The sequence below is a fragment of the Parasteatoda tepidariorum genome, chromosome 6, assembly GCF_043381705.1.
Source record: "Parasteatoda tepidariorum isolate YZ-2023 chromosome 6, CAS_Ptep_4.0, whole genome shotgun sequence".
NCBI classification, from domain to species: domain Eukaryota; kingdom Metazoa; phylum Arthropoda; class Arachnida; order Araneae; family Theridiidae; genus Parasteatoda; species Parasteatoda tepidariorum.
Window position 1 is genome coordinate 21,494,010 of NC_092209.1, and position 23,518 is coordinate 21,517,527.

A 23,518-nucleotide genomic window follows, 5' to 3' on the forward strand; every position below is an offset into this window, starting at 1 on the left:
CTTGTGAATTTTTTATTTAACATTCATTTGTACCTAAAAGAACACATGCAACAAGCAGCTAAACCTATTCAGCAATCAAATGAGACGAGAATGTGGAAAATCATTTTAATTCTTTAACCGCTTCCTTTACCAATTTTTTTGAAGGAAAAAAACAGCAAAAACTCAACAGATTTATTTTATTTCATTAATAAATACAAGAAACTAAAACAAAACGTAATTCAAAAGTTTTAAGCTGAATTTTTATTATTTTTTCTGTAAAAAACATTTAGTTTACCATCAGTATACTTTCCCGATTTATCTCGGAAGTTAAATATTAGTCTTTGTTTGATAGTTTTTAAAACAATGGACAAAACAAAATGTAACAAAACATTCCAAACGCCAGTGAATTGATACGCTATTTTTTTTTACTCTTTTTTCTATGTAAATATAGCAACCATCGTATATACAATCGCACAAACATGTGTGCAGTCCTACAGACCAACAATAAAACTCCCGAACAAAACTTGGCAAACTTAGAATAGCAGCAGATTTTTTTTCTTTTTGCTTCCGGCTGAGTAAAAAGTTAATGATACAAAACGTACTGACAAATTCTGCAACGCCCGAGTTTTCTCGGGATAATAAATAATTGCAGTATATACATACCCGAGTTAACTCGGGATAATCAAGGAACTGGTTAAGCGTTAGACATTCGAACAAATAATCCTCAACTGAAGATTTAAATCAAATTTTGAACACTATAATTACTAACCTTCTTGCATTGAAATAGTTATAATACTAATTCTCTATGCTGTAAAGAAGAGTGTTTTACAATGTGCACAAAAATAATGCTGAATGACTTTTGAACTAAGGATCAGATCTTCATGTTCTAGGAGTTTTGAACTAATGATCAGATCTTCATGCTCTAGGAATTTTGAACTAATGATCAGATCGTCATGTTCTAGGACTTTTGAACTAATGATCAGATCTTCATGTTCAAGGACTTTTGAGCTAATGATCAGATCTTCATGTTCTAGGACTTTTGAACTAATGATCAGATCTTCATGTTCTAGGACTCAATTTTAAAGGTTTAAGGAAAAGGGACCTCAAATATGCTAATTGATTAGTGCAGATGACATTTTAATTTTCAATATCAGCCACAAAATCGTACTGTCTATAAACATACCATGTTTTTATTATTCTTATTTTATTATTTTTTGATGCATTCGGATTTTTGTCGCTCAAAATATAGAAGGTAGCCGCAATCTAAGAATATGGCCCCCACAATTTGGTTAAGGAGAACAATCTAAAGTTCTGACCCCTTCATGCTAATTTTACTTTTTGCATATATTGCCATATCTTCAACGTTTATCGCTATATCTTTGCATAAATCAAAATCAAATTTTAAATATGTGATACTTTTTTTTTTTTTGGTTTCTCGGGAATAATTCGACCGATTTCGCTCAAATTTTGTATTTTGAGCTGTAAAACTACATCCTTTAAAATGATGTGCAAAATTTTATAACTTACAATTCAAACATTTTCCGACTGTTATTAAATAAAATAATAATAAATAATTGCCATGTTATTTTTCGCTTGGAATTATCTTTTTGCAAACGAATTTCATAATTGGATGCAAAAATTTCTTGAATCTCTGGGAATTTCTCCGGAAATTAAAGTAAATGCGGGTTAGTTCTATCAAAAAGTCCCCGACGAAGGCATATTTTTCCCAATATGTTGATCCAGGAGTCCCCTTGTCTTCTGGATTGGAATCAAAATTACAAGGCTACTGAGTTGAACATTAGTAATTGTAAACCCGAAAATTAGGTTGGCTGTTCAACAACGGTTATAAAATAAAAATAGTAACTTCTATATGTTAAAATTTCATTGAATTCATACTTCAAGGCTTAGCTGATTTCGAAATTTAGTATTCAAATTACGCGAACATACATTTTATTCACGAAATTACCACAAGAAAACTCGATTCTCTACAGAATTTACACAACTTACCTATGAGAACGTGAAAGATGCTACACAAGAGTGAGGGAGATTTCCGTATCGTGATCTGTGGTGGAATAATTGCCGTGCCTTGGCAACTTACGGGCAGCTGCCAGTGAAAAGCTAAAAGAAACATCACAGAACGGTACCAACTCCAAAGTTATAATTCGTAGGCAATAGGCAAACATCTACATGTTTTTTTTCTTTTTTAAAAATGCTAGTTTAAAATCTATTTGGCACCTTGGCGATTATAATTTGCGCTACCTACCTCTGTGGGCACGACAGAAAGAGTGCAAAATTACTCCAATATTTCTAATATTTTGCGAATTGCGATCATTGAAATCTGCTTTACGGATCAGCTATTCATTGATGGCAACAAAATAAAATTATTTCATCACTGATCTGATTATTTTGTCGAAGTAATGCGAGAAAAGAACTATGTATTTATGTTGATGTTAAATGTTCAGTTTCTTCACACAAAAACTGAGATCAGAAATTTTAGTTAAACTTTATAAATACTTCTGACTTTCTGCTTTTTACAAAAATGATAAAACAAACATTTTCACTACGCCGGCTCAATATCCATATCCAGTAGATCTGTCTTGAAGTCGGCTGGTCTCACTTTCATTTCTACGAATTTTAATGGCTCTGTCATGCCTTTCCAAGTGCGCCACACAATACCTTCACTGTTCTTCTCTGAAAGATTTTTGTATAAACCGTTGAGATTAGAATCTGCACAATCTGCGTACCACCATCCACCTTTATGCTCATTTGCGCACAGTCGAGTGCTGTTATCATTGTCTCGATCGATGGTTGAAAACTGCTGATTACCATGAGCCCGAGCTAGTGAGTCACCTAAAATGAAAATTCAAAACACATTTAATATAAGAGCAGTTAACATGCTATCAGTAAGGGATTCAATTATTTCCTCCCAGCATCCAATGTGGAAACTAACCCGTAAAAGCTAAGCTTATTTATAAAAAGTGGATAATTTCTAGTTTCACTGCTCCATATTTTCAAAAAATATATTTCACTCAATACATTTTATAACATTCAAAGCTCCATTTCTGAAAAAAAAAATTTCGCGAACTCTCACTTACAAAAAGAAGAGTATATGCTATCTATTATCAGAGATGGCAACATGCTCCAGATGTGGGATGAAATTTTCTGGTAGTATCAAAAATTATGTTTTATTATATGGTTTAGTAAATTCGATTTATTGAATTTTTACCTACCACTATTTCTATATAATATAATGTCTTATGACAAACGCTACTTTCAGAGAATCAAACAGCTCCGGACACGCCAAAATAATTTAAAAAACGGTAAATTACCCGAAAAGAAATTTTGCAAATATTTGACTACTTTTGCTTGCTTTTAAAAGGGTAGAGCATGCATAAGTACTGTAACGCGGTGAATTATATAAGCCTACAAATTATTTAGAAATAGTGGTGCATAAAAATCTACTAAATTGAATTTATTAAGCCAAGAATCACAATTGATAAACTACCACTTTAAAATATATTTTACTCTCTGGAGCAAGTTGGCATCTCTGTACTTTGTTACAATAATGGGGAAATTACCAAGGGTAATCCTCGACTCGGAGGTATCCACTCCTAGCTATTTACCTAAAGTTTTACTTGAAGTCTCACTACTACTTCAGATCTACTAAGGCCACTTCAGTGAAAGGATCAAAAGGGTGATCCCGGACCCAGAAGTGACCAACACCCCAAATTAGAGCTTTTTCATGCGATTAGATTAAATGTAGATTTGATCTGACCACTGCCTCTGCAATTCACCGCCAATATCCAATACCATACCCTCCAACTTATGAGGATTTTGAAAATAATTCTTTCTAGTGGTAGCAAACCAAAGTAGAAATTTTTAAAGCAAATGGATCTCTCATAAAACTTTTATCAGAACTTAAGAATCTAGCCATATGGCCTGCACTTTTATAAGTAATAGTGGACAAGTTACGCTAAAATTAATTTTTTTTAAATATTAAGACATTAATTTTACTACCGTCTGAAAAAAAGATTTCCGAAACTACGGAAATTCCGTAGCAGTTGGAGGGTATGTCCAATACCAACGACATTATTCCAGGTGCCCACGGGCACAATCACAGATGAAAGTGTGGAGTGTCCGTACTCTAGTACGGTGTACCTGTCCTTCGCGGACAGGTACACCGTACTAGAGTTCAGTTCAAGAATTTCGAGATGAACTTTTAAATATTTAGTATAATTAACAGAAAATATGAAAACTAATATGAGAAAACATAGTTCTGTTCCCTTTTTTTTGTTGAATATTTTGTAGTTCTCGAGCAATTGCACACCCACGCATATTGCCGGAGTTGAAATTATGGGCTACTAAATTCATAGATTTTCGATCCCTTTTTTTAACTTATGACTTACACGCGACATAACTTAATTGAAAATTGGCGTATTGCATAAGCTTTTAAATTATTCAGCAGTAGTGGTGAGTAAAAACCCAATAAATCGAATTTATAAAATCGCAAATCATACATTAAAAGACTACCACTCGAAAATATTCATTCGCTGTCCGGAGCAAGTTGGCGTCCTCTTTATTTAAGCATACACTTAGCTACCAGAAGAAGAAATTTTTCCTAAAAAAAAAAACAACCTTGCAAGCTACCAAACATCTTTACTTTACCGTTTTTTAAGATATTTTGCGGATTCGAAGCAGTTGATATCTCAGCCCACACCTATTAGAAATATTCAAGAAAATTAGTCCTTTTATTAAACTGTTTGCTCACATTTGCCATATGGATTACACATTGACAAACGTCTAAAAGTTATTTAGAAATGTATCCCAACACCAAAAAGTTTCTAAAAACTTTTAAAGTTTATAAATATATCTTTTACAAATAAAGTGGTAAAAAAATAATTCTAAAATTTTTATTTACGCAACCTTGAAGATCGAATTTTCGTCGCATTTATTCAACAGCTTGATTTTGCCTAATTTGGGTGTGGGGATATCAAATCTGAATTTAGTTTTATTCCGAAAACCACTGTAAAGACGTAGGATTCTACATACAATCAAGACCAGTTAGCCTCTCAAGCTTATTTATCTCTATTGCTATAAATGCACAAAACACAAGCAGAAAAACTGTAATATGGCAAAAATACAACAATACTATCAATATTACCACTATTTTATACTCTCTCGGCTCTAGACTCTTCGTCCCTTCAAGAAGAAAAACAAACAAGATTAAAAAAAACGTTTCAAAATTTAGCATAATTAACAGAAAACATGAAAACTAATATGAGGGACTGTTCCCCCTTTTTTTTTGTTGGTTGAATATTTTGTAGTTCTCTAGCAACTGCACGCCCACGCATATAGCCGGAGTTGAAATTATGGGCTGCTAGATTGTCGATTACATTTGCTAAATTATTCAGAGATTCCAACTGCTCCGGACATGCCAAAATAACTATTAAAAAAAACGGTAAATAACTACAAAGTAAATTTTGCAAGTATTTGCGATATTTTTGAAAGCTAACAAGTCTTAAAAACATTTGTAATATTAATTTTTTATTTCTCTATGGATGTTGTGAGAAGCTAGTTTTGGGGGGTTGGTAGCTAAGTATTACGTAATACAGATTATAAAAGTATGATTTTTGTTGACTTGAATGCATTCTTCACACACTGAAAATAAAATAACTATCTTCTTTATTGTTTGATTTGGGAACTTGTAATGCCCACAATTTGCTTAACTTGAAGTTGTCCAATGTGCGATTACTTACCAGCATCTCCACTGAAGTCATAGATGTGAAGCTTGTAGAACTGACTCTCGTTGTCTATCCAAAACTGATCGTAGAATGCATAGCGGGAATTATTTTGGTGATCACTCAAATCAATGCGAAGATAATACTTCTTTTGATTAGTTAGTGCATAGATATTGTCGTTGCCTAAAAAGGAAACAATAATAAATAAATTAATAAATGCAGTTATTTCAACAACAACAACAACAAAAATTTCCACGAAATTATGGATGTTTTTTATTAAATTGTTCCACCCTCACAAGACTTCGTCGCAACACTTTACTATGCTGTCTTAGATAGCATTGCTAAAGATTGCATGGTTTTTGCACATTAACTCCCAGTTTTACTGCTCACTGACTATTAATCACATATATGATTACTTGCGATTCATTTATGAGCGATAGCGAAAGAAGAACTAACTCCCTGTATCCTGGAAAATTGAATTAGAATTCTAAATATAATTTGTTTGCACAGCAGTTTGTTCTTATATTTACTTCAAAATGTAATTACATCAATAATATCTGTGATAAGACATGAGCCAAAATATGAAAAAGTGATGATCAATACAAAGCAGTGATCAATCAAAAAAGTTTAAATCTAACAAAAGTCTTGTGGCGCCAGGCATGGTGCGTAGGCGCCAAAAGAATCAACGGGATTACAAACACACGATTGGAACTTCCCCCAGTATTTAAGAAGCTTCGAACTTTACTCAGTCTCTATCCCACACCGTCCTACTTTATTTTATGTTTCTGTTTTAGCTTCTTATGTTTCAGTTGTAGCTTGTTATGTTTCAGTTGTTAATAAATGTTTAGTTGATTTTTGTCATAGTTGTCTTCAACTTAATATGAGAGGGTTCCTCCCCCTCAGTCTCTCTAATTTCTTTCAGTCTATAACAAGGATGGGCAAACTATGGCCGACGGGCTAACTGTGGCCTGCCAGAAGGTTTTATCCGGCCCTCGGATAGAATTTTAACTTGCCAATTCATTTTCTTGTCTACTTTGTTTACAGTTATTTTTGTTATTTCTATTTTAACAAAGTACTGATGACCTTTTATTTACTCTATTTTTGTTCTACAAAACAAATTGATGAAAATAGCTAGCTCAGAAAGCTTCAATTGGTAAAACGTTGAAAGCAGAAGTTCTTTATAGAGCAGCAGTAGTTTGGCGCCCTCTGAAGCAGTTGTTTCTAAGTATGTCAAATTATGAGTTTCACTAATCATTACCAAAAGCTAGTTTCCCAAGTTTAATTCTATGCCCAGAAAGAGAGTGCTATGTTTGCTTCATTTTATATATGTAAACAAGTGTTTTCAACTATGAACCTTAGAAAAAATCATTTCAGAAGCAAACTAACAGACAAACATTTGGCCTCGTGCCTTAAAATAAATACATCTCACTTGGAACCACAATATAAAGAACTTTTAAAAATGAAATCCCATTTTCATTCATCTCATTAAATATTTAAATTAAAACTTGTATATCGTTTTTTTTTATTTTAGATGTTTTTACTTGGCCCACCAAACTTTTTTCTCTTAATTTTTGCTCTCGACCAAAAACGTTTGCCCACCCCTGGTCTATATATATATAAAAATGAATGTCTGTCTTTTTATAGACTCCTAAACCATACAATCTCGAGCGATGAAATTTGGCATACTGGTAGTTTAAAGCACGGGAAAAGTCGCTGTTGACATTAGAACCTTTCGAGCGGAATGAACGTAAAACGAATAGAATTTTCTTTTTGGTTTAGAACAAGATTGATAAAAATTAAATTACAGACGATTCCGATCTTTTATTACACGTTTTAAAGATCACATCAGTGTTGCTTTCAAGCTTATAACTTTTTTTTTTAAAAAAAAGGGTTAATTTCACGTTCTTTAATATTAAACTTTTTTTTGCTCGTTATGTCAAATTAACTCGATGATCAACGTGAACGTGAGAGTATAAACAGAGTATGTCACTAGATTAGTATTCCTGAATTTATCTGAAACCATGTTTATATTTCTTTTGTAGTTACACTTTTAAAACGTGCTTAAATAAACTGAGTAATTTAAAATGACAGTAATTGGGTATAATATGAAAAAAACACAACTACTTCGATTTAGTAGGAACAACATATGACGCAATGCTAAACGAATGGAATTTAGTTGTTGTTTATTTAGTTATTGTTATTAGTAGTTGTTGTTATTTGTTTTAGTTGTTGTTGTTTATTTAGTTTCAATAACTTTTCTTTATAATGCAATAAAATCTGCGAGCAGCTATTTAAACGATCGAACACTTCGTTTGTTTATTTGTGGCTTGAAGTTAGGCTCGCAGAAAATGCCGTTCATGGGTTAAATTTAGTAGGAACAACACAACCTGTGACGTAGGCTATATTATACCCAATTGAAGAAAAATTATGTACAGTTAAGACAAATTAATGGAGAACTAGTACTAATCCTCTTAGGAGAAATAACACAACGCCAATTTATTATTAACGATTATGATGCTTGATTAATTTTGGTAATACATCAAGCATCATTATCGTTACTAACTTAATTTTTAAAAAAAGCTACGTACATTTATGGAGAAATGTTGCAAATTTATTTATAGCAGAAGCGTGGAAAGTTTCCAAGATATTTTTGACGTCAATGTTTACAGATTGATGGTGATAGGTACCAATTGAAATTTAAAAAAAAAATATGTAAATAAACTAAATGCGAAGTTAATAAAAAAAAATGGCCCAAATTTGTTCAGGAGAAACATAAAAATCGCAATGCTATTAATGACGCTAATTATGTCTGGTTAATTTTGCACTAATAAGTATTAATTGGAATAAAAAATATATAATCTCTTTGATGAAAACCAAAGTAAATGGAGTGACGAGTAAAAAAATTACAAAACTATTATTAATTCCATTTATGCCTAATTAATCTTGGTTATAAGTCTATACTGAGTACTGTCACTAATTAAAATTTTAAGGAAAAAAGTCAAGTATTCAATGATTTATAAAGCAAAATTAATTTAGGAAAAGCTAATTCATTCTAGAAAAACGTGAAAGGTCCTGACGAAATTATTGACGCCAATGATCTTCTTTATTTAAATAAAATGGGCACCTGGGCTGCGAAGCGCCCCCATCCCATTCATCATTAAATTACATACAGTAAGGTAAAATACATTGATTTGGCAAACATTGTGGTAGCCATAAAAATGACGCCAATGACGCTTAATTAATTTTGATAATAGACTGGAATTAACGCATTAACTACTGGTATTAAGGTATTTTGAACAGTTTTAACATGCATCGAGCATAGTAATCTAGGTACAATGCATTATGTTAGCATATTTGACACCTATTAATATTGCATCAATAGTTGAAAGTTACAGATACTGCTGAATATTGTCCCTTTCGAAACAAAGTACAGTTGAAAGTCGTTTGATTGTGTACAATTTTGACAATCATGGTTTGGCAATCATGATTTGGCATCAAGCAACAGTATACCAGCCTGTTTAGAAAGTAATGGCAATCGTTTCTCAATGCTGGACAAATTGCCCCCAGGGCCTGATTATCGCCTAGGCCCAATAGGCAAGGGCCTCAAAAATTTCTAGAAATTTAGTTAATAAAAGGTGGGCTAGCTTTGTATTGGTTTAAGTATTAAATAAAAAACAGTGTTACAACAAACAGTATTAAATAAAAATCAGTGACTTGAAGCAAAAATCCCTGATTTCAATTGTTTGTGGACACCAAACTATTTTTATTTTGATATAACATTGTTTTGTTGTTTTATATGTTGCTTTAATTTATAGATACATAAAATTTATCTAAGAAAAATAATCTTCAATTGTGTGCTCTTAAAATTTCTCAAAATGTTTCTCTTGAATCACGCAGTTCAATAGATTATTTTTCAATTATTAGGACTACTCTTCAGTAATTTAATTTCAAAATATCTTGTAAGGGGCCCGGATAATTTGGTGGGCCTTGGGCCTGAATTTGTCTTGATCGGTCCGTGATTGCCCCCATCCTCTTGTGGTCACGAAATTCTGGACCTTTAGCCACTGAGACCCCCAGGCGTACAATGAGCTGCCACGGAAATATAAAAAAATTACAAAACAATTATGAAACTACAATAAGATGATTTTGATTGCTATCCTGACAAGAACATTTATTTATTTTTCAATAGGTATGTACGTTTCATACAATATTTACTTGATCTAAGCATTTTATTTAACTTTTAATGTATTGCAACTTTCTACTAAATGCAGAATTTGTATAAAATATTTACTTACCTAGCCAAAAATCTCGTCTAAGATCACCAAATCCACTCTTGTATAAGTGCCAACGTTTTAAGAAAAAGTCTGATGGTCTCTTAAAATTCCCTCTCCTTTGAATGACCTAATAATTGCAACATTGTGTGATTAAAAACTCTTCAATTTAAATCTATGAATTATGATTTATTGAAACATTTCCTTCAATATTTCACTTTATTGTAAAATGAAATAGACACTAAAGGGGTATGAGTCACAATTCTGAAGCACTTTTTTTTAAGTCAACACAATTTTTTATACAGCATTAATTTTTTTATTTGTTGTAATTTTTTATTTGGAGTATCATTTTCAAATTAATGACAATCATAATTTTTAATTCTTTATACCGGAGTATGATAGTTACAAAAAATTGTTCACATATCCTCTATAAATAATTTTTCAAAAAAAAAATGTTTGAAAATTCAAAATTTTTGAAAAAATTTATTTTTAGTTTTTTAATGTAATTTAAAAATAAGATATTTCATTATTATTTTTTTTTGTTTTGTTTTAAATAAAAATGTATATTTTTCGAATTTAACTTCAGTATTTTTCGTAACGCAAATTTAACTAAAATTTGTAGTTATGGTTTGATTTTAGGTTTGTTAAAATGTGTAGTTGATTTTCTTTTTAATTTCTGCTTTAGTTATCTTAGAGTTTTAGTTGGTCCAGTTTTCCTCTTCGTTTCTTCCTTTCATGGATAAGAAAAGGTATTAATGACTTATTTTGTTGCTTAGACATCATTAGTGCCAACGCAAAAATTGGTTTTGGTCTGTCGTACATTTCGGACTCGGGAAGACTCGGGCTCTAAGCAATTATATATATCTCAAGCTTGGGTCAAATTGGATTAAAATTCTCTGGGTTCGGTCGGGATAGCCTGATTGGTAGAGTGTTGGACTCCTGTTAGTGAGAACGGAAGTTTAAATCCAGTCGACCGAAGAATTCCTGAGTGTTAAGTCTGATGGGGTCACTCCAAGTTCCCATATTTAAAAAAAAATCAATGCTTTTGGGGGTACCAATTCAGGAGTTCACTTGTCTTATAGATTGGGTCCAAAAATTACAGGAATATGGAGTTGAACATTGGTAATCATAAACCTAAATTTGGGTCTGCTGTTCAATGAAGGTAGAGAAGACTTCTAAAAGTGCGTTCGAACTTATCTCTAATCCTTTCGTGTCACATATTTTTACAATTCAATGTGTAATGATCGCTCCGTGTTTTCTGAAAAAGAGTCATTACATTTCCTTAATTACTGTAAAGATATACTTACTGTCCATCCTCCACCATTCGTTTCCATGTCACAAAACACAGTGATGCTTCCAGACATGATGCGATTTCGAGGCCAAATTTCATAGACGCCACTTCTATTCTGTCCACACTGCATTACTTCGTCACAATCCATGGGCTTAGGTGGACAACTGCAGTCCGTTCCTCCCTCTAATAACAACAAACACAAATGGGTGACAAAATAATACGAAAACTTCCATGCTAACTGTACGTAAGCAATCTTTCTTTTAGTAGGAAAATGATTTGGAATATTGTTTTTACATAGCAAAACTGTTGGAACTCCCTAAGAGATCCTGTTTTATTTTTTTTTTAATAAATGGGATATTCATTGGGTCAGTACTTTCTAGCTCTTATACCAGCAATTTTAAAATCATGCAACAGTATTGGGACGTTTATACAAGAATGCCTTAAGAGTTATAGTGGCAGTAAAAAAAACAATTAATAATTTTTAAAAATGGTATCATTTATCTCATGCAACGTTTGGATCGATCGAAACGGGGAAAACAAGTTAACTACTTCCTTCTCGCTCCCGTCAAGATGACGGGAAGAAATTTCGCCCTCTATTTCTCGTACCCGTGATATTTCTGGCCTTGTGTGTTCAAAATTAACATGACGAAAAGATCTATTTCTCATGCCCAGAATCATATTTATTTCTCAATCTGCACAATAGATGTCAGTGCCAGACAGTTATTAATGTATTTATAGATTGTTTATTTGATACTAGATGTCAGCCCCCATCAAACACGTAAGCTAAAAATGTACCCAAAAATTACATTTGAATTCATATATGGTATATACTCTTAGTTTTACATAATTTTATTAAATAAAAAAATGAGCACTTTTATGACCGTTTTCTTCAAAATTATGTGACCATTAAGGGGTTAAAAACTTCTATCTAGGTTTAATATCAGCAATAATTAAATCACCATATAGGATTGCAGTATTTACATAAGAATGCTTTTAGAATTACAGTGATTTTAAAAAAAGAAAATTTCTGTGCTCACTTTAGTCGATACAAATTTCAAAAGGACTTCATTTCTAAAAGCATCAATCATCATACTCTTAATTGAAAGAATGCCACAGGCGACTAACAATGTAGAGAGTGGTGATTAATGAATAGCAAAACTCTATTAAACATGATTAAAATTAGCCAATTTTCCTTGCCTATTTCTTACAGTTTACTATTGAAAGTGTTGTTGTTGTTTCTATTGCCAGCTTTCCATTGCAGCACGCCTGCTTGGAAAAAGAAGTGAATTTAAGGCAGAGGGTGCGTTTCCTGTTTTCAGTGGCGCCATCTTCATCTCAACAAATAGCATGTCCGTTAATTAGATAGAAGCAGGCGTGATTGTGAAACAACTTTCGGAAAACAATCAGGTCATTTGTTAACCAGACAATAAAAAAACTCAAGTGTAACATGTGAATATACTAAAGCCTTACTTTCAAGGAGAAGGAAACGTCAACGTGTTGCGTGTGGAAAGAAATTTTATCAAATGAGACGAGGAAATTCCTCATCTTAAATTAGAATTTGAAGACTATGAATTATTAGAAATTAAGCAAAATACACAGCACAAAACAATTAAAGGATATTGAGGTTGTAGGTTGATCTTTTACCAGGAGAATAGTTTGAATAATAAATATATTATCGACAGACTCAGGAGGCTATATGAGATAAAAATGACATTTGTTTGTCAGAAAAAATGCTTTTTATTAAGTATTTGGGTATCAAAAGACAAAAAAGCAATTTGTGCAAATGAGAAAAACAAATAAAAAAGGTGTTTCCTTAAAAGAAAATCGTTTTTGGTAGGAGGTATAGTTTCCAAGGACAGTCAGCAACGTTGAACGCTTTTAAGGAATCGAGTCAATGAGGTTATTACTGAGAGGCTTTATAGTTCTTAGAGAATTTGTGGGGGTGGTTGGCGTCTAGCAATTCATCTGTCTAGAATGTCTCAAACATGCTCGATTGGGTTAATGTTCTGAGAATACTCTGGCCATTCCATTCGTATAATTCCTTTCTCCAAAGGGAAATCATCCACCAAGTTAGCATGATGTGGCCTGCAATTGACGTCCATAAACATGAAGTCGTCTCCAATTGCCGTAGCGTAAGGAACTACAATAGGTCTCAGGATCTCATCCCTATATCGGCGACCGGCCAGAGTCTCATTTCGAATGATATAGAGAGAGGTGCGCCCATCAACGGAGATGCCAGCATAGACCATACCACCAAATCTTACACTTTCGAACACGAACCCGGGATTGTTTCTAGTGCTACGTTCCCCGAGATGAAAATACGCTTATTATCAGGAAAAGCAGAAAAACTGTACTCGTCAGAAAAAAAAAGAATATTGAGCCATTCATTTCTCTGCCAGTTTACATGCTCTGTTGCCCAATCCTAGCTGGTGTGACGGTGCCTTTAACGTGATAGATACTATTTGTCGACGAGCATGCAGACCTACAACATAAAGGTGGTTTCAGACAGTGTGTGCCGAAATTGTGGTACCAGTAACTGAGAGAAGGTCCAGAAGAGTGGCAATCACTTTTCGGTGTTTCCAAGCAGCTAGCGTAAAATAACTCTCTTCATTGGGCGTTGTTACATGTCTACGCCCTTGACCTGTTCTTCGACCTGCACTTCTTGTCACCAAAAACCGGTTCCGCATAGTGGAAATCACACTTTGTGAAACTCCAATGGCTTCTACTCTCGGCTTATGTTTAGCCCCCCTCTAACCAGCCAAAAACTCTCCAAACTTTTCCATCACATTCATCAAAATAGTTTGGTTACCAGTTTTACCATTTTCACCCTGATTATCGACACCCTGAGAATGCATATATGACTCGCTCGTCTCGAAGAGGTTAAATGAATTCACCAACTCAAAATTTTCCCCACTACTTTATCTTAAAGAGTTGATAGAGAAAGTACCTACCGCCATTTATACATATTTCAGTCTTGGACTTAACCAGAGGTTCCTGGCAGATTCCATTAAGTAAAAAAGCCCGAAGGTTTACTGTTCGTAACAAATTTTGGAACTTTCAGACCATTGCGTTTATTTTTTGGTTTAAAAAACGCACCATATGATTTCAGTTGACTTAAGGCAAATATATTAAAAGAGTGTGAAGAGTATGCAGTGCCTTATTTGGATGATGTGGCCATAATCCCCCATACGAACATTTAAAGCCCTTGGAGCATTTCCACATTTCAGACTTTTTCCGCAAAATGAGTGCTACTATGTTGCACTTAAAATTGTCAAAATGCCAATTTGTCCAAGCTTATTGAAAGTAACTTGGAGATTTAGTTGGGAAAAGCCAAAACATTCTTGGGGAACTAAAGGTCCAAGCCATAAAAGAATTCCCAATACCAAGATTTCAAGTCAAAATTGTTTTGAGATTACCTAAATATTATCGAACATTTATTCCAAACTTTGCTATAATTGCAGCTCCGCTTACAAACTTACTCAAGGGCATAGCATAGGGCAATCATAAAGCAAATGTTGACTGGCATAGTTTTTGCCAAAATGCATTACAGGATTAAAGAAAGACTCTGTGACAATCCTGTTTTAGATAGAACGGACTATACAAAGCTTTTCATCATTCAGTGTGATTCTTCGAATCTTGGGATTAGTGTTGTACTGTCACAGATGTTAGAAAACGAAGAACATCCTATCATGCTCCTGAGTAAACAATTTTCACCTAAAGAGCAAAAATATAGTACTACGGTGCTGTAACTATTTTTACAGTGAAAAAATTTAAATGTTACTTTGAATATAGGCAAATGTTTCCTTGAATATTATCAATGATGTGTGATAATATCCATTAGTGTGGCTAGAAACAAATCCTAGACTTTGAAGATGGGCATTAATTGTACAATCATTCAGTTATGAGAGTGTCCAACGCAAAGGAGAACAAAGACAGAATGCTGATAGTTTGAGTCGTTATCCCTTAAAACTGATCAAAACATAAATACCTTCATAAGATATCTCAGAAATAAATATTTTAAGGAAATTAAAATTATTTCTCTGTAATTTTTAAATTAGCAGCATTTGCGTAATAGTTTTAAAATTTTGGATTTTACGTGTGTTTTTAGTTTTCCCAGACCCAAAATAGTAGGGAAAGATACATTGAATTGCAAAATTTAAGGTACCAATTTTCCTGATAGAACTGGTTCTTATTTCAATGGATAGCCAATTAAGGAAATTATCTTGGGAAATAATTTTTTTTCCTTTTAAAAAAGTTTTTTCATGAGGGAAGGACGACTGTAAGAAACTAGTCACTGGATGGCGTAGCAAACGTTTTTTTATGTTGGTCTTTTTTCTGAAGAGTAGAGCCGAGAGAGAATAAAATGGTAGTAATATTGATTGTATTGTTGTAGTATTTGTGCGATATTATAGGTTTTCTGTTTGTGTTTTGTGCATTTATAGAAATAAATAAACTTGAGATTCTAACTGGTCGTGATTGTATGTAGAATTCCTACGTCTTCACAGTGGCTTTCGGAATGAAACTAAATTCAGATTTGAAATCCCCTCACCCAAATTAGGCAAAATCAAGCTGTTGAATAAATGCAACGAAAATTTGATTCCTAAGATTATGTAAATAAAAATTTTAGAATTATTTTATTATCACTTTATTTATAAAACAATTATTTTTAATTTTTTAAAGTTTTGATTTATCTTCCGGGTATTATCTTCCTCTAAGCCATTTAAAAACATTTGTCAATGTGTAATCCATTTGGCTAATGTGAGCAAACAATTAATTAACCGCTTAACTTGAGCGCTAGGGCAAACTGTGGACACTCACGATAATTCGAGCGACGTTGTATTTTATGCTGCTATAATTTTCACGCTCGAACATAATCGAGAATAGAAAAGGTATTTTTTCTGTGTTCTAAAGTGTGTTTTCTTACATTAAAAAAATTGTTTGTTTTTTTCAAAAAATCTATGCGTTAAGAGGTTAAAGGAGTATTTCTCATGAATATTTCTAATAGCTGTGGGCTGAGATATCAACTGCTTCGAATCCGACAAAATATCTTAAAAATCGGTAAAGAGGTAATTGCTACGTTTTTTTGGAAAAATTTCTTCTAGTGGTAGCTAAGTATATGCTTAAATAAGGAGATGCCAACTTGCTCCGGACAGCGAATAAATATTTTCAAGTGGTAGTTAACTAATCGTGATTCTTAGTTAAATAAGTTCAATTTATTAGATTTTTATCTACCACTATTTTTCAATATATGTATGAAATAATATAGTAATATCTAAATATAGGTAGCAAATATGTAATCTCTATTTAAGGTAATAATTAAGGTAAGAATCTGGCCATATTCTAGCCGTTAATATATATATATTTCTGAATTCAGTATTGTAATTCATTTATCATTTTACTACCTCAAGGGAGTATCATCCTTCTAAAAATCAAAAGTTGGCAGGTATGCAAGCCATTAAGGTATTAAAAAATCGGCACATATTCCTACCTTCAGTATTGCAATTCAATTATCATTTCCTAATCTCAAGAAAAAATTATTATCTGAAAAACTAAAGTTGGCAGGTATGCAAGCTCTACTTACCGAGTAGACCTTCAATATTGTGATTCATTTATCATTGCCTAATCTCAAAAAAAAAAAATAATAATAATAATTATCTGAAAAACAAAAGTAGGCAGTCATGCAAGCTCTACTTTAGGTAAAATATATATATATTCCTACTTTCAATATTGTGATTCATTTATCATTTCACTACCTCAGGAAGTATCATCGTCAGAAAAATCATAAGTTTGCAGGTATGCAAGCTATATTTAAGGTATTAAAAGAATATGGACATACCGGGAGGCATACTTTCTCTTGCTTGGCTAAGTAAACCAGCAGCAGTTTCTATATAAGCTTCAGTTCTTGCAGCTTTATTACACGCTGTTGTTGTTTCTTGACATATTGTAATTGGAAGAATAACATAAATAGCAACAATAATCCAAGCGAAATATGTCCGAGTAGTAGACATCTGAAAAATTATAAAGAGGTTAAATTGTTTCATTTGCTAATAAAATAGAATAATAATATCAGAGTTGCCCCTCTATGAAAACAGGAAAAATCTGGAGTTTGATTTTGAACCCAACCCAGAAGACAAGAAACTTCTGGATCTCAAGTATTGAGAGCAATTTGCCTTCCTTGAAGACTTTTTTGTGGAACTAAATCGGATTTGCGTTACAGTTTTTAATTTTGAAATCTTTTAATAAAAGAGATAGTTAAAAAAAATTATCAAAACTTAAAGACATGACCATTTTACAATTTGGTCTTTTTAAATTATTTTATGGTGCATTACACTTTTTTTTTACTGCCGATTCATAAAATATACTACAAGAAATTTTTTTATTACTGCTTGGGAAAAATATTTCCTGAAAATGAAGAAATTCTATAACTTATCGTTTGGGAACATACATTAACGGCATTGAATAAATGCATATTAATCAACCATTTTAAATTATTTCATGCTGCGTTACAACAATTTTTTTACTGCCAAATCATTAACATAAATTATAAACATATTACAAGAAAATTTTTAATACTTGTGAGAAAAATATTTTCTAAAAATAAAAAAATTCCATAATTGTTAGGGAGCATGCTTTAACCTCATTGAATAAATACATACCTGTCAATCATAATATTCGTGATTAACCTCTTGGGGACGGTTGATTCAGAAAAGCATTCGTACAAAATCAGGATCAGGACGTAATTAAATAAAAAACAGTAACTTAAATGTAGTCGTTTCTGATTTGACAGACTTACTTTGTTTTTGTTTTAATTATTGTTAGTTTAATCATATATATAATCAATGTTAATTCAAAGTATAACTAAATAGTTTTATTTTGAACAAAGTAACTGTGAATTAAATAAATCAAACAATTATAACTCCGCCCACAAATAAACTGCTAAAGAATTACTTTGATTACCAGTTTTATCTTTTTACCCTGGTTGATACGATTTTATGCTGGCACGTATTTGTGACAGTCGGCGCGAAAGGGTTAATGTTTATTACTACCTCAAAATGCAAAAATAAATTTAAGAATGTCAACGATTAACAAAAGTAATATTTTTATCGATAAATTCTACCCCTTTTATAAAAACAGAGATGCCAACTTGCTCCGGACAGCAAATATATATTTTAAAGTGGTAGTTTATCAATTGTGATTCTTGGTTTAATAAATTCAATTTAGTAGATTTTCATTCACCACTATTGCTTATATAATTCACCACTTAACAATTACAGGGATGCCAACTTGCTCCGCTCTGTAAAATATATCAAAAATTATAAGTATCGTTCTACTGGATACTCTATTAAAAAGTGGGCCTAACTATCCTTCTCTAACGAATTTTACTGTATAATTTGCTACCACTTTATTAAAACTATTTCAGAAAGCGGAGCAGTTGGCATCCCTGTAATTATACCTTTTAGAAAGCAAGCAAAAATAGTCAAATATTTGCACAATTTACTTTGAAATTATTTACCGCTCTTTTTTTTATTATTATTATTATTTTGGCATGTTCGGAGCAGTTGGCATCTTTGTAAAAATTCTAAATGTGTGCTTGTTGCTATTTTTTTAGTGGAAGTACATTTACCCTTACATATATATCAGATGTACCTCTTAATTCTCTTGGATACACTCTTTACAAGTTCGAATATGTATGCACTTGCTTGTACCATCAATGATGTCTCTCTTTAACCTTTTCGGGACGGGCGAGTCATAAATATATTCGTGTGGAATCAAAAACAGGATGGGAAAAAAATGAAAAGTGGTAGCTTAAGTTTGGGCATGGCTAATTTGATAACCTTATTTTTTCTTTCACTTTAAATCTAATACACCCAATCTATGTTTGTTAAAAGTGTAACTATATAATTTTTAATTTGAACTAAGTCTTTGTGATATTAATAAAGAAAACTTCTATTACCCCATCCTGAAATAAACTGCAATAAAAATAGTTAGGCTACCAGTTTTATCTTTTTTACCGTAATTGTCGCCACCCTGAAAATGCATATATGACTCGCCCGTCTCGAAGAGGTTCAAATAGAACATTACCATTGAGTTATAGGGTACAATACCATACCACTTTCTTTTATATAGGAACCTTTAGCATCACTGTAGAAAGAGATGCGAACTGTCCCGTAGACCTAATATTTAAAGGCAATTTTATGACACAATACAAAAAACAAAACAAAAAATGTGAAAAAATTAAATTCTTAGAGTGGCAAAATAAGAAACTTACTTTCATTTTCGTTTTACTTCCTGTTTACACATAACTATACAATATCAAGGCATATGTAATAATAACTTATCACGTCATCACGCGAAAACACCATAACATTATCACCAAAATAGCAAAAAAAATGTATTTCCAGTTCGTCGAGAAAAAATTGGCTGTTAACATAATATTACAGAAATGTTTGGTAAATCTATTTTCCTTCAACATCATTTGGGAACATTATAATTTTAATGGCAAATAAATGAATTCTTTGAAACAACACAGAGAAATTAGAAAAAAGTAAGAAATATAAAATTTTAGATGCATTTTCCGAAAAACAAAACAAGTTACGATCTCTTATTTCATTTTATGATAGCCATTTGAGTATTATGTCAACAGCATAAAAGTAAAATTCTATGATTGTGTGCATTTCTACTGTGCTTGTCTACGATAATTTATGAATAACTGATCAACAACAAACATACGTATATCTCTTAGCAATCTTTTATGTATAAGATGTTAAAAAAAGAAATTTGAAATATTCTATCATATTTCTATGAACATTTTTCCTTAAGAAATATTACGTTTTGAAACGTATAAATTGATCAATTATAAATTTAATTTCATTTTTAAGATATAACGTAACTGATCTGTGTCTAGCATCCATTCAAAAAGGCAGTGGCTTGTTGACACGCTCGCGATATAGCGGTACGAAATTCTTTCATGTAGTTTGTGTCAATATAACAGATTAAGTAATGGCAAGATGCATATAATAAATCTACCGGAAAGGTCTGTTTACGGAAGTTCAAACCTCATACCTGCCAACTTTCACTCTTTCCGATAAAGGATTTTCAGAGTGGTTGTAAAACAATAAACGAAAGACAATCTGACTCAAAAATATATTAATTTTTTGATCCCGTTGAAATTCGCTTCTGCAAGGATTATTATGCTTTTATATATTTATTGTAATTATTTATATGTAGTGGTGGTCAAACTCATTTATAATTATCATTATAATTCAAAAAGTTAATTGGAATAACCTGAGCATTTCTACCACTTTAAATATGAAAATAAAATCTTACGAAAAATCCGGAAGAGTAGGCCGTTATGAAACCTCCTTTTACAATTATGTAAAAGGTTCTTTTGTAAAAGAATGTGGTATAGACTTTTTACGCTTTAACTCAATGGTAATTTTCTATTACAAAGCATACGAAAATGTTCATACATTTTTAAACTTGTATTGAAAGTATTCTTATTCTTGTATCCTTACAAAGCTAAGCGGTACATCTGATTTATTCATTTAAGCTCAAATGTAATATTACTTTTTTTTTTAATTAAGGCACCTTTTGCATTCATGTAAAATGGGGCTTGTTCTATCACTGAACGAATTTTCCGGTAGACCTAACATTATCGTTCAACTATTTTTACATATAATATGTTTTCTCATGACAATAAAATATTGTTTATTAAAATAAACGTAGTGTACAATTTCTAAAAAAAATGGTTGCTAAAATAAGAAATTGTAACTCTGATTTTATCTATTTAGATCAATACTCTTCAATGATAACGCTCAGGATTCACTCAAATGAATTTAAAAAAATAATAATTAGGAACATATTCTTAAATTGCATAAGAACTGTAGCTTGTAGAGAGAATACAATTATAGATTGTAAATCGGCGATACAAATATATTCAATACTCGTTCAAAAGTCACGTGCAATAGAAGAAAATTTTTTTCCCCTATTATTATCAATAACAAATTANGTATGATATTTACATTTGTAATGTCAATGCTCGTCACACGTGACATTTGGACAAGCGCACATCTGTATATGACTTATAAACTGCGCTGAGTTCGTGCCATTACGCGGTGGTACGTAAATACTTGTTTCACCCCAATAAATATACGTTTATTAATTTTTGTTTTATAAAGAAACTGATATTGAGTCAATTATAAATAAAAATTCACAACTTTTACATACTTAATTAGGTATGTGTGATTTGCGCATTGAGAACTGTTTTTTTTTTTCGATCCACAATTGACCCTTCCGATTCGGATCGACCCCCGCTCTTGTTAAATAGTCCCCTGGGGGTCTATATAGACCACTTTGGCGACCTCTGATTTAGATCAATACTCTTCATTGATAACGCTCAGGATTCACTCAAATGAATTAAAAAAAATAATAATTAGGAACATATTCTTAAATTGCATAAGAACTGTAGCTTGTAGAGAGAATACAATTATAGATTGTAAATCGGCGATACAAATATATTCAATACTCGTTCAAAAGTCACGTGCAATAGAAGAAAATTTTTTTCCCCTATTATTATCAATAACAAATTAATGTGCTTTTAATTTTTTCACTCTACTGCTTTCATAAAGCTTTTCAATAATACGCAGTAAGTAATTGTACTTTTTTGTAATGTAATATTATTAATATACCATAACAACTTTTATGAAAGGGTATTTGCCAGCGCAGCAGTACTCAGGAATTCCCAGGTACACTAAGAAATTCTTATACCAAAATAGCATTGAAAAGAAGAGTATTGTATTGAAATGTATATACAAATTAATGAATGATTGAAGGGTACAAACTAGATACTAATGAAACTTCCTGAATTGTAAGATGTTGATTTCTTTTCATATAAAATAATAATACTAAATGAAAGAAATACTTAAGTCCTATAAGGTTTGTTAAACGATTCAAAACTATTATAATTCTGCACCTTCGTAAACTTAAAACAAAAATTTTAACAGCTAATTAAAAATTACAATTTTGTCCAATTTTTATTGAGACCACTCCTTCAAACAATATTTCTTATCTTGTACTCGCATTTACATTTCTTAGTTCAAAAATCCTTTTAATAATTATATACTTCAATAAATAAAAATAAATAATTACCATATTTATCCAAACTTGTAAAGTTCTATGCACAAACCTTCACTTCTTCCTAAACCAAACAATAATGAAACTCACTAATCAACAGTTAGATGTCTTTCAGTGAGAACAAGGTAATAAATAAAATGGGAATAGAGTCTGCAATGACGTCAGAGGCAATTGGTGTATTTCCAAATCAACCTCGAACCAACAAATCACACGAAATAAAATAAAGTAAAAAAATAATGTGGCCTCTGTCGGGTCATATACTAAGTTGCCTAATAAGGGACCTCGTTAATTCCGTCAGTTAGTCATATTTCTTAAATCAATTCATAAGTTCATGTCTGGTCATTAAAGAAAGAAATCACACATATACGAAGCAGCTTCGGAGAAATGGGAAAAGAAAATATTTTTTTTCTTTTTTCTTGGATGTTGTTTTGGATATTTAGAAGGAAGTTTGTTGCTGTCTAGGGCGGATGTCAGAGGCCCCGTGGATGAGTTGATGTAATTGATAAGTTCGTTATACGAAAATGTTGCGCTTCTTTAATGAAATCTGGAATTTAATCGTGTGAAATAGAAGCAAGAAAATTTCTCGCGTCCGTTATGAATCATGAATAATTTTTGCTGCATAATACGTAATTTTTATATTTTATCTATCTTAATAAAAAAGGTTTCATAGTTTTAGATATTTAATCCTCCAGTAGGACATAAGTTTTAAAATGTATGGTAATGGATTGGCACATTCTTTTTGCCGTGAATTCTGACGTCAAAAATTGACGATTGAACCAAACCATGGCTTAATTCATAAGCATGGATTCTAATTAAAACAGAACTGTAGATTTCTTCGGCTTTTTTCACAATAAAATAAAATAAAATGCATGATTTAACCTTTGATTTAAAATGGTTTTTGACCACAACGACTATCAAATAATTTAAGGTTCCGTGTAAAAGCAAGACATAGCTTTAAATTGTATGATAATGCTTGGCACAGTGTTTTTGCCGTGAATTCTGCTGACAAAAAATGACGACTTAACCAAAACATGATTTATTTCATGAGCATGGATTCTAATTAAAACAGAACTGTAGTTTTCTTCGGCTTTTTTCACAATTAAATA

The 23,518-nt window shown here is 31.9% G+C and overlaps 1 protein-coding gene across 2 annotated transcripts; it reads right to left on the minus strand.

Moving 5' to 3' along the window:
* Positions 1–2,470: 2,470 nt before the first annotated feature.
* Positions 2,471–22,842, minus strand: LOC107454610 (techylectin-5A). 2 transcript variants are annotated; one of them, XM_016071856.3, is made up of 6 exons: positions 22,428–22,842; positions 17,116–17,287; positions 11,296–11,462; positions 10,013–10,118; positions 5,736–5,900; positions 2,471–2,829 (listed from the first exon to the last, which is right to left on the minus strand). In XM_016071856.3, exons 1-6 carry the CDS (start codon positions 22,428–22,430, stop codon positions 2,540–2,542), a joined length of 903 nt encoding a protein of 300 aa, XP_015927342.2. In that variant the 5' UTR covers positions 22,431–22,842; the 3' UTR covers positions 2,471–2,539. The 2 variants fall into 2 exon arrangements, with proteins under 2 accessions (XP_015927342.2, XP_015927340.2); XM_016071854.3 differs by lacking the exon at positions 22,428–22,842 and adding an exon at positions 19,549–19,736.
* Between the last annotated feature and the right edge of the window lie 676 nt (positions 22,843–23,518).